Source organism: Centroberyx gerrardi, chromosome 20, assembly GCF_048128805.1.
Source record: "Centroberyx gerrardi isolate f3 chromosome 20, fCenGer3.hap1.cur.20231027, whole genome shotgun sequence".
Classification (NCBI taxonomy): domain Eukaryota; kingdom Metazoa; phylum Chordata; class Actinopteri; order Beryciformes; family Berycidae; genus Centroberyx; species Centroberyx gerrardi.
The window spans coordinates 18,181,444-18,193,207 of record NC_136016.1 but is presented as its reverse complement, the minus strand read 5'-3'; the positions used below and the strand labels follow the sequence as shown (position 1 = coordinate 18,193,207).

The 11,764-nt window shown below is 40.5% G+C and overlaps 1 protein-coding gene across 2 annotated transcripts; it reads left to right on the top strand.

Moving 5' to 3' along the window:
* Window positions 1-3,045: 3,045 nt before the first annotated feature.
* On the top strand, window positions 3,046-11,667 carry LOC139932835 (protein kinase C and casein kinase substrate in neurons protein 1-like). Of its 2 annotated transcripts, none has more exons than XM_071926749.2 (10): window positions 3,046-3,164; window positions 4,746-4,845; window positions 5,030-5,186; window positions 5,456-5,691; window positions 6,814-6,969; window positions 7,747-7,922; window positions 8,083-8,203; window positions 9,114-9,181; window positions 9,303-9,382; window positions 10,994-11,667. In XM_071926749.2, exons 2-10 carry the CDS (start codon window positions 4,789-4,791, stop codon window positions 11,104-11,106), a joined length of 1,164 nt encoding a protein of 387 aa, XP_071782850.2. In that variant the 5' UTR covers window positions 3,046-3,164; window positions 4,746-4,788; the 3' UTR covers window positions 11,107-11,667. The 2 variants fall into 2 exon arrangements, with proteins under 2 accessions (XP_071782850.2, XP_071782851.2); XM_071926750.2 differs by lacking the exon at window positions 3,046-3,164 and adding an exon at window positions 3,440-3,522.
* Window positions 11,668-11,764: the final 97 nt, after the last annotated feature.

Sequence of the window (11,764 nt, the reverse complement as noted above, 5' to 3'; positions counted from 1 at the left end):
GACACAAGCCAAAGTCAGAATATGGCCCTAAAAACAGGCAAGAGGAACAGTTTTGTGTGTAAACCATGATAGAAGAAAAGGATAGATAACAATAGTAGTCTTTTTATACTGATATTATTTATTTGCCATAATCCCCCAAATGATGCCCCAATAAGCTTTGTATGTATGTACTTTGCGAGCACTAAATATATCCTACGTGTAAAAAGGGATTCACTATAAGTAGACCCATTTGTTTGTTTTGTACTAAGTGCTGATCGCAATCATTCATTTCAAACTGGTCAGGGTATTTATAATTGTTGAATTCAAGTTGTGCATAATGAGGAATATACAAATATTCAAAAATATTGTTGTGAAATGACCTGTTATTATTTTCTTGGTTATTATATAGGAGAAAGGGAACGGGGGGAAATGGCGCATATCGGAGAGGAACTGAAAAGAGTAGAGAACGGGGTTTGCATGTCATTTTACACTGCAGATCAACTTTTCTTAGACGATATCGATGTTTACGGACATAGCACAGGTCAAGGGATGGATCCGTCCTCTTTGATGCCATAATGTTGACCGCTCTCTCACACACAGGTGCAGTGATCAAAAAGGGCTTTTTACTGCTTCTCTGTCTGCCTGACTTCCTCAACCTTCAGCCTCTGTGAGTCTGTGTGTCTGACTTTGTGTGTGTGTGTGTGTGTGTGTGTGTGTGTGTGTGTTTGTCAGCCTGCCTTGGTGGCCAGATGCTCTCCCCAACCCACACACCCCTCTCTTTCTAATGCCTTCTCCAAAACATATTTATAACGGTCAGGAAACTGTTTTTTCTCACCACTTGACAATCCTAACGTTGCCCTATTCCACACATTCACCCCCTCCAAAAAAAAACTCTCACCCCCTTTTTAAAAAGGTTTTTGAAACCTTTTTTCAGAGTGATAAACTTCAGGCAAATACTATATATGTTACATAGAGTTGAACATGAACGCCCTGGATTTTTTTAGCCATTCCCTGCGGTGAATTCAACTGCAAGGTGAAAACACATCATTTATAGATCTATATGTAATGATGATGATGAGAATAATAACATAAAAAACATAGTATATTAAAGATAACAATATTAATTATTAAGTATGTAAACATTTTTAAGAATCTCCGTCTTCCAAATAGTGTGGACATTATTTGAAGCTATTTGTTTTGTTTCTGTTTCATTTTGGGTTTTCTGTAAATGCTTTCTATACTGCTCGCCCTGTGGTGACCCCAGTGAAGCTGACACACGTTTATGCATATTCTCTCTATGTGAGTATAAAATTACGACTCCATAACCTCATGCTGAGTTGCCTCACTGCTAGCTTACGATGGACGCTATTCCCAGACTGCAAACTGAAAGGACTGAGCGGTAGTGTAGAAAGCATTACATACTATGATTTAAAAAGAGTATTTTAGGACTAGTGAAATACATAATGAATATGACTATATACAGTATGAGCATAAGTATGCAGAGATAAAAGGTATATATATATATATAAATATGAAGTTTTGTTTTAAATGAAATACAGTATATACTGATAAAAATATGATAGAGCTACAACTAAGGTGTTGAAATAAATGCTAAATAAACTCTGGCCCTGTCTTGATTCTTATTTCTCCATGGATCCCCTCTTCTGACAGATTCACATAATGATCCAATTTAAAGTGCTGTGTTTGAATTGAGTCATTTGGCAGCAGCTCCTCTTCGCCCTGCGGTGGTCGAACACAACATTGTTTTCAGGTCCTGAATTATTTTCCCATCAGGCTTGATGAGGTAATAGAAACAAAACAGTGGAGCTCTCTGGGGGGGGGGAGAAGATGAGATGGCTTCATTCAAAGCATGCGGTCGCTGTATTCATGTAACGAAGCAAAAGATTCCCATAAGGCGTGAGAAACACTGAGAAACAAGAGGATTGTGGGATAAGATAGTTCCCCAGCACAGCGGCCAGCTTCAGCCTCAACACATGGAACTAATAATACCAGTTTGTTGTTTAAGTTTGTGCCAATCGTCTAGGTTGTCTGCACACAGTCAGTGTAGTTGGAGATATCTTCCCTTTTTCCATTTGCTGCCATTCATCTTTACACAGTATGAAAAACTATTTCCACACACTTGAAAATTGCCCGAGCTTGATAATCCAACACATGACGCCTTAATTTGGTTTTAAAGTTTCTGTTTTACCGTTATTTCATTTTGCCCAAGTTGAGTGTTTCCATATCAGCGCTGCATTACGTTCCGCTCTGATTACTGTCAATCACCTGACACCCACAAGAAGAAACAGAAGTCTCTGCCAAGAAATAATCCCCCAAAACATGTCACCTTAAACACTTAATTGTCATATCCATGCCTTCTTATCTGGCTTCAACGTCTTTGTTACCCAGAAGCTCATCTCAAGCTAGGTTTGACACTGGAAAGTTTGGATTTTAAACACAACAACAAAACAAGTAAATGCAAAATGATTGAGGAAAATGTAAACTAGACCTAGACAGAAGTAAATTGGCTTTAACTCTAAGTGACACCGGTGTTCCCCTTTAACTACTGGCTCAAAACAGCACAGACCAGTTAGTGAATACTATACAGCTGAACATGCTGCTTACTGTAGTCTCTTTGACACAGGCATATTTCTAGGCCTCACCAGAGAGCGGCGGGTGACAAAGGAGCGCAGGACTAATGTGGCAGTTCATGGGACACTCCCCCCCCCCCTCACACACACACACACACACACACACACACACTAATGAGCTCACATGACCCTGTGCCACACTGACACGATGCTGTGACCAGCAAATGGTCAAAATGAAGTTCACATTCTCTCCCGAGCTTGCTTAACGTGTCAACACTATAGTTCATTAGCACCATATTGAGAGAGAGAGAGGGAGAGAGAGGGAGGGAGGGACAGGCAGAGAAAGAGAAGGAGGGGGATTCTTCCAGCTGTTTTTCTAATGCAGAGGGAGAAGGGGAGAGGGTGAGAGGCAAAGAGGGACAGAAGGAACAAACAACCTGACAGCGAGGGAACCAGTGAAGTCCATAAAAAGAAGGGAGGGATGGGGATAAAGTAAAGGGGAAACAGAAGAGAAAGAAGAAGAATAGGAGTGTTCATCCATGGAATGACTGTGAACTAGAACAGCACAGCTGACAGGGGAGGAGTGCAAGAAAGGTAAGTTTTTTTTCTTCTCCCCCTCTCCGTTTGTTTGCCTCAAGCCAATTAGCAGCAAAGTGATTACCATGCAAATGCGCTGATTTGTTTAATTTTTTTTTTTTGTTGTTGCTTGCATTGCCTTGGTGACTCACACAGCCGCTCTCAGATCAACAACGAGTGTGTGTAACTTTAAGTGCCAAGGGAAAATTGGGTCAGTGAGTGAGGAGAGAGAGGGAGGCATGTGTTAGAGGAGGAGAGGCACACGGGGAGAGGGGTAGACGGACAGAGAGAGAGAGAAAGAGAGAGAGAGAAATGGAGAGAAATCCTCAGAAGCTCTTGAACTAACAAGTGGTCACTTGAGTAATCAGAGAGAAATGTAAGTGCTGGTTTCTCCCAGGCATGACCTCTGCCACTTCTTGGGTTTGTTTTGTGTGTGTGGATCGACTTTCTTTAGCATTAAAATACTTGGGCAATATGAACGCATCTTGAATTACAGTGTGATAGCTGTTGAGTCGTGTTTCAAATCAGTTTGTGCAGCTTTCTCTTGCTTTGGACGGGAACATAATCAGATAGAGGATAAAATCAGAAAGTAGAATACAAGAAGTTAAAGTGTGCAAGGACTGCCTACCACGCTTTTACCTATAGAAGATCATGGCAATAGTGAAAAACTGCAACTGGGCAATAGTTTAACATGAGAATATAACTATCAGGAGCAGCTAGCTGAGGGAAAGAAGAGGAGATGTTGGAAGATAAACACACAGGTCCTTTTCTGGAGGAGCCTGACTCTGCCTCATGCTCAGTCTTGTGATGAGGTGTGGTTAGTCACTTTCATATTACTCAGCCAGCAATGTGTCAAGTTGTTACCCAGACAGAAATAGGCCTGAATGTGACTGCGTCCTTTGCGTGTTTGTGCATGGATCTCCCTCCTTTTGTTCAGTCTGTCTTTTTACACCCATGAATCCACCGAGCCTGGAAAAATATCTGCTATCTGGACAGTTTATTCCATTTAAATCCCACACCCACACTCGTTTGCCAGATCAGAAATCTGCCCCTGTTGCGCTCTTGTGGTCATGATCTCTGGATCAAATGGCAGGGGGAGTGAGAGAGCGGGAGACAGTTGGGTCTCGTAGGCCTTGTATTAGTCAGAGCAAAGGGAAAGATGACCTTTCCCTGCTGTTTATTTTGGGACGGCAACAGGAAGAATGCCGGAGCGGCTGTTCTATTCCTGCTGTCAGATTCCAGCCCAGTGGATTCCAGTCCGCCACTGGAACGACACTCCCCTCACTCACGCATGGGCTTGGATGCATGTAAGCAATGTACAGTATAAATAACACCTCATCAGGCTCTTCCAAGTTGTCATGGCACTGCGCTAAACAAGACATGCTGCTACGCTTCAAGAGCCAATTATTTCCTATCAGACACGACTGCTACGCGAGGCAAAACGGCTCTGGTTTATGAGGAAGTCGGCTTGCTGTATCTGCATATTACACACACATAACGCAGAGGTCCAGCCTGTTATATGATAATATGTGTCACCTGTCTGCTTTTCTTTGTTTGTTATGCATCTTAACCAGTCTAGGGACTTCTTTTATAAAACAGAAACAGCTATTCCTCCCTCTCTGCGCCAGACAAGTCCCTAATAATGGCGAGTCTCCCCAAAGAGCCGCCTGAGGATGCCAAGAAACAGAGCTTCTGGATGGTGAGGATTATATTTATGAAGAAATCTGAGAAATTAACTGCCCCAGAAATAGCCAATATATCCAAAACAGTGCTTATGTGTGCTCATGGATGTCCAACTCGTGCTTGTGTGCTTGTGTCTGTTCTTCTAACTTTTCACCGCCACTTTTTCTCCCCCCGCTGTCGACCGATGTCTGTCCTCCCAGCCGGGGAATTATGAGCGAACGGTGCGGCGTACCGACCAGTCCTACCAGGCCTGCAACGACATCATGACCTGCTTCCTGGAGAGGGCCAAGGTGGAGAAACAGTACGCCCAGCAGCTCAGCCAGTGGAGCAGCAAGTGGAAGACGATAGTGGATTCTCGTGAGTATGGGAATAGCAACAGCAAGAGCCACTGTGGCCTGAAAACAAAGCTGGTTCCCAGGCCTTTTTTAATCATGTGAAGTCCCATTCTCATCAAGCTAAAGATACACTTTGAGTCCTGCTAAATGGGTGCATCTGCCCTTGTTTGAAATTCTCTAATGGACAGATGGAGGTGATTTGTTCCTTATTGGCTCCATGACTCACCTCTGCACTGTTATTTCATTCCTCCCTCTCTTTTCTTTCTCCCCCCATCCCGCCCTCCCTCCCAGGACCGCTCTATGGCTCCCTCATGAGGGCGTGGCAGAGCTTCTTCTCCTCTACCGAGCGCCTCTCCGCCCTGCACTCCTCCATCTCCCAGTCCCTGGTCTCAGAGGACGGGGACAGGGTGAAGACCTGGCAGAAGGAGACTTTTCCCAAGAAGATGTTCTGTGGCTTCAGGGAGAGCCACAGCAACGAGACGAGCTTCTCACGAGCACAGAAGCCCTGGAGCAAGAAGCTGAAGAAGGTCCAAACTCACATGTGCTTTTCTATTCATTTTTGAGGACCTTTTGACTGTGTGTGTGTGTGTGTGTGTGTGTGTGTGTGTGTGTGTGGGTGTGTAGTTGTACATGTGTGCAACAGTTTGCGCAACTACCTCTGGTTTTAGGGTACATATTTGTTTTTTATATTTATTTAATTCTGCTAGTAACCTCAACAAGATAAAATTTTAGGCGAGAAAATATATAAACTGCAAGATGTCAAAAATGTTAAAATGTAAAAAAAAAAATAAAAAAAAACTGTGACTAGCTATGAAAAAAACAGTTTAGTAAACAAAAAAAGAAAAAAAAAGAAACAAAAATTAAAATCAGCCTGAATTATTTGCAGTTTTAGTCTTTTGATAATTTCCATAATGGGAGCGGAGGGTGAATGCTCTAGCAGAGAATAAGCACATATCAAATCATTCATTCATTCAATACATTATCAATACATTGATGCACAATATAACCATGTATACACAATTTTCTGTCTGTCTGTTCATAATAGAGGCACTACAAACACACTCCATACAGGCATTACTACTGAAATACTAAAACTTTAATGAAAAATAAAGACTAAGCTAAATCTGACTTTGTGTTTCACAAATGAAACTAAATAATACTAATGCTTATACTACTAATGCTATATTAATACTAATAATAATAAACTTTAGCTGTGTAGCACTTATCTAAAGGCAGAGTTTACAAACTGTTTCACAGAGTGGCTTAAAAAACAAGAATATTAAAATATGTAATTTGGAGAAATTATGGGAAAATATGAAGCAGGAGAAAACACATTAAAAGAAAATGAATTGATACATTAAATGAAAGCAGATAAAAGAAAGCCTTAGAAACAACACAACGTTAAAAGTGAGCAGGATCAAAAACAATTACATAAAAGCAAGTCTACAAAGGTGCATTTGAAGAAGTGATTTAAAAGATGATACTGACTTCATAAAAGTAGCAACAAATAAAATGTTTAACCACTTCCTGAAAAAAACTTACTGAAACTGAACTGAAATGGAAATAAAAAAGAAATAAGAACTAAAAACTAATGGAAATCATATAATCAAAATAACCCTGGTGTGTGTGTATGAATGTGTGTCAAACAGCTGGAGGCGGTCCGAGTCGCGTTCCACAAAGCCTGTCAGAAGGAGCAAACAGCCATGAGCAAAGAGAAGCAAGCCAACGAAAACTCGGAGATGAGTCCGGAGAAAAAGCAGAAGATAACGGCGGCCAGAGAGAAAACCACAGAGGAGAAGGACAAAGTGAGGAGAGATGTTAACACACCTAAACACTCCACTCAGTCATGACACATCTAAGTTCACAATTCTCGATTCATCACAGACTTGGAAATATTGGATTCACGGAGAGTTTTGTTGGGCCGATACATGTGGTGATATTTATTCAGCTGATGTGAAACTCCTCCAGGGAAACAAATCTCTCCAAACACACACTCCAGCTTTGAGCTCTGTGTGTTTTTTCAAGCGCTTCCCTTGTATGGTGCTGTTTTATTGTTACCATGCCCCGTGTTTATGGAGGCTTAAATCATGTGCACATTGCATGGGAACGGTGTAGAGCTCCAGAACTGATTTAAACTTTGACTTTGCTCATTCATGCTTGCAGTAAAGTATACTGAATACAGAGCAGAATTTTACATAGAAACACTGGATTCATAAAAAGAGATGTGGACAAGACAAAGTACAAAGAAACATAAAAGAATGAATTCATTAAATGATCAGAAAAATGGAAATTTAGAAAGGTATATATATAGACACACATTTGGACAAAGGAAACACAAATATACACAAACTGTATTCTTACCACCTGCCTCAAAAAGTTTTTCAGTCGATTTATTTTGGCACTGAACTGTTGTGGTTGCTGCATGTCCCTTGTGAGATGATACCAGCTCTTCTTCTAATCATTTTAAGGGCTCGTCTTTAGAAATTTTCGATCCGCCATAAAAGAAACACATTATGAGGTTCTTCCTGAAGGAGGGCATGGCAGGTTTTGATCATAAAACTGCTCTTCTGAGCTCCCCGCAGGTCAGGGAGCGCTATGAGCAAGTGTTGGAAGACGTGACGTCCTACACTCCTCGCTACATGGAGGAAATGGAGGCTATTTTTGACCAATCGCAGGAGGAGGAGAGGAAGAGGATGAGCTTTCTGAAGCAGGCCTTCCTCTCCATCCACAGGCATCTTGACATCACCAACAACGAGAGGTGAGCCGCCATCTGCGTGCTTGTTTGTTTGCGTGTGTGTGTGTGTGTGTGTGCGGGAGTGTGTGTGTGCAGTGTGTGTGTGTGAGTGGCTGGGTTAATATAGGACAAGTGTTGCTGTATACTTAATGCGTCATGACAAACACGCGTCTCCCTCTGTCAGTGTGAAGGCAGTGTACAGCGAGCTGCACCACACTCTCATGTCCATCAGTGAGCAGGACGACCTGAGGTGGTGGAAGAACAACCACGGGCCCGGCATGCCCACTGACTGGCCCAAGATCCAGGTATGTTATAAAGTGTCCCATTCAAACTAACCCATTCATGAATTGAAGTGAGAATGCATGGTAAATTCCCATGTCACCCAGCTCTAAGGAAACAGAACTGGAATTGAATTGGAATGACAGAATTCAGAATTAAATCCCATGAAATCCCACTTCTAAGAGAGTTTATCTTGACTTTTACATTATAAATCAAACATTCTGAATCAAGACAGTTAAACAAATCAAATACATTCAATCATAATGTACTGTATGTATTATGATTACGTGTTATGCATCATATACCTGAAAGGAACCTTTAACATTTTACAATATTCAGTATTGATAATATATAACAGTATGTGTAATCTCAGATATGTGGTAAGAAAAAACAAATAAAAACATGGAATTTCACAGAATTTCATTGAATTAAATTCAACTTCTTAAAAAGTTAATTAAATTCACATTCTGGTTCCTGTAGGTTTTTCAAATTCCAATTCCAATTCAACTGAGGAACTGGAATTGATGAGTTCATTCATGAATTGACCCCAACCCTGCAAAATGTGATATATTTTGGGGGGGAAATTATATACTCTTTGCACACACAAAAAAAAATGCTGATGCTTTTGAAAGGATAGTGGTAGGTAAGTCCTTGGCTGAACAAATTAGAACACTTTTACAGAGAGATTATTCTTATATTTTAGAGATATTGAATTCTGAATTAAAGGTAATGATATTTTCCAAAATGGATAGAAATCTGGAATAGAACGCTTCATTTGCAGTCAGCAGCTAAATTACCTTTAACCCGAGTTACAATACAAGTATATTCCTGTGTGAAGGTTCGCTGGGGATGCATGCACCCTATTTCCTCTGCAGTTGCTCTATCTGATAAAAGCATTGATAAACTTGAAGTCTAAACCTGTATCTCTCACGTCAGGAATGGGTCCCACCGGTAAAAAAGCTGAAGAGAAAGAAAAGAGACCGGAAAGGGCAACAGGACCGATCGTAAGTTACCCTGTGTGACAACTGATAAATAACCCAGAGATGAACAATACACATTTTATTCAGTGAGTCAGATTTAATGTTGTTTTCTACTCCTGAAACCGTCCATGTCTTCTCCCGCTAGTGTGATGATTGGGGGTGTGAAGGTGCGAGCTCTGTACGACTACGTGGGAGAGGAGGGTGATGAGCTGTCCTTTAAAGCAGGTGACAACACCAAGAAGTGTGATATGACAGGACTGGGTATACACTGTATTACAGCAATATTCTCAGTGTTGAAGCTGCACTAGCTGCTTTAGTAAAAATACACCCGTCTTATCAGTCTACATCACAATGTGGGGCTGCAGCGGAGGAGAGCGTCCACTAACAGACCTTTTTCACAAACATGGCTGACGTACTTCCACTTCCACTGTCAACATAATGTATAACACAATACAGGTGTTGTCACTGACACATCTTTCTGTTTGTCAGACGACTGCAAGAATACAAAAAAGTGATTTGATCGAGGGTGCTAAAATGCTAACTGGCTAACAAAAGCTAACGATCATTTCTGTGCTGTTAGCATTTTGTGACCCTCGATCAAATCACTTTTTTATATTCTTGCAGTTGTCTGACAACAGAAACAAAAAGATATGTCAGTGACAACACCTGTATTGTGTTATACGCTATGCTGAAACACAAAACAGGTGATCAGTTGGAGCCGACAGAAAGTTGGCTTCTTTTTTTTTTTTTTATTACTTGAACTTTTATTGGTTTTTCCAACAAATAAAAAAAAAAAAGGAAACAGCATATTTCACTTACATACCAACACAGATACCTGTACAAGGTGAAAGAAAATATAAGAAACAATAGAAAAAAAAAAAAAAAGAAAGTTGGCTTCTTAACATTGCTGCCAATGGTGAGAACTGATCTGTACCCTGAAATACGTCAGCCATGTTTGTGAAAATGATTCTGTAGATTTGCCGTCTTTGACCAAATGAAATTCTCAAGTCAGGTATGGACACAATATTTCCCATTAGTTTTAGTTTCTGGAAAACAGCTTGCTAATCTAGTGGTTACTTCATGGCGTTCCAGTAGGCATCCATAAAAAAGTTCCAACCAAAAATACCATCACAGATTTTTGAACGAACATTTTTGGGTCCTCACCCCTGAAAACCCTGTTTCTTTTTCCTAACACACCATGGTTGTGTCCCGGTGGCTGGAATTTATTCATTTTGAAGAATCCAGAATTTGTGACAGCTCAAGATTATGAGTTACTTTCCATGTTTGTTCATGTCCAATAACCAAACCCCTTAATTTTATCCATGAAATGTTCTTAATTTCTTCATTACATAAACATTAATTTTAAGGGATGTTATTCATGGGTTGATTCACAGAGACACTAGTAATTCATGGATTTCTCATGCCTTTTGTGCATGGTTTACAGGACTATTAAGTGGAAATTAATGGAAAATTTCCTGTCTCCCTGAATTTTTCATTAAATTCGAAAGTAAGGAGTCAAGATTAAGGGGGTGTTTAAGGGGGTTTCGATGGGATCTCCTCCATTAATAACGCCCTTAACTGATTTTAAGGGGATTTTGCATGAATTAAGGGGTGAATTAATGTAAATTAATGAAAATGTAAGGCTATTTTAAGGGATCGCTCCCTTTTGAACAGTCCGTCCCAGCGTTATGTCCCGTCCCAGCATCCTGTTTCAACCAGAAATACGTCAAATTACAGAACCTGTTTCGAAAATGCCGTTTCCTTGTGACTTCAACAGTCTTTTATTTTCTTGAATCACAATTTGAATCCTGACCTGCATCCAAAATGTGACCCCAGGTGAGGTGTTCCTGAAGGTGGAGGAGGAGGACGAGCAGGGATGGTGCCGAGGAATACTGAGCGGAGGGAAGGAGGGCTTCTACCCAGCCAATTACGTTGAAGTTGTGGAGTGACATCATCATCCTGAACCTATTTCTCACAAAGTGTTAAGAGTTTTCAAATCTTCCAAAAAAAAATAACACCAATTAACACGTAATGTCCAAGATGTTTTGTCACGATGATTCTGAACAAATGTAAAATGTTCTCAGTAATATATGAAACGTAAGATTTTAGTAAGTACTTTAAATTCTAACCAATATGGTTCGAGTACTTTTGCAATATGGATTAACTTATCGATGACTAGAATGTGCTTTGTACTTTTTGTGCAGGAGCTATGGGTGTATGTATGTGTGTGTGTGTGTGTGTGTGTGTGTGTGTGTGTGTGTGTGTGTGTGTGTGTATGCATGTCAGCATCAGCGTGTGTGCATGTTTAAGAGAAAACAGAAGAGAACAAAGGAGGATATTTATTTACCGCCATCTTGTCCAAGTCATTAGCTCACTGTAATTACGAGCGTTTATCACGATACATAAGCTTTACCCAAGCACAGGTTTACAGTGATGTGTCATAAAGTCCAAAAAGTTAATGTTTACTTGATAAGTGTAATGAAGAAGCACATAGAAGTTCTTTTGACAGTGGAATGCATTTTCAAAATAAAAGTAACTAATAATTTTGTTTTGCCTCTTGTCCTTCTTGCTGACACATTTGAGGTTGTTTTGTGTGCGTGTGTGTGT

What these genes read in the sequence shown, in the direction of transcription:
- LOC139932835 (XM_071926749.2), top strand. Translation starts at nt 4,789, where the DNA reads ATGGCGAGTCTCCCCAAAGAGCCGCCTGAGGATGCCAAGAAACAGAGC. An exon ending in AGAAACAGAGCTTCTGGATG is followed by an intron (nt 4,846 to 5,029) that starts GTGAGGATTATA and finishes CTGTCCTCCCAG; the next exon opens with CCGGGGAATTATGAGCGAAC. An exon ending in TGAGCTGTCCTTTAAAGCAG is followed by an intron (nt 9,383 to 10,993) that starts GTGACAACACCA and finishes ATGTGACCCCAG; the next exon opens with GTGAGGTGTTCCTGAAGGTG.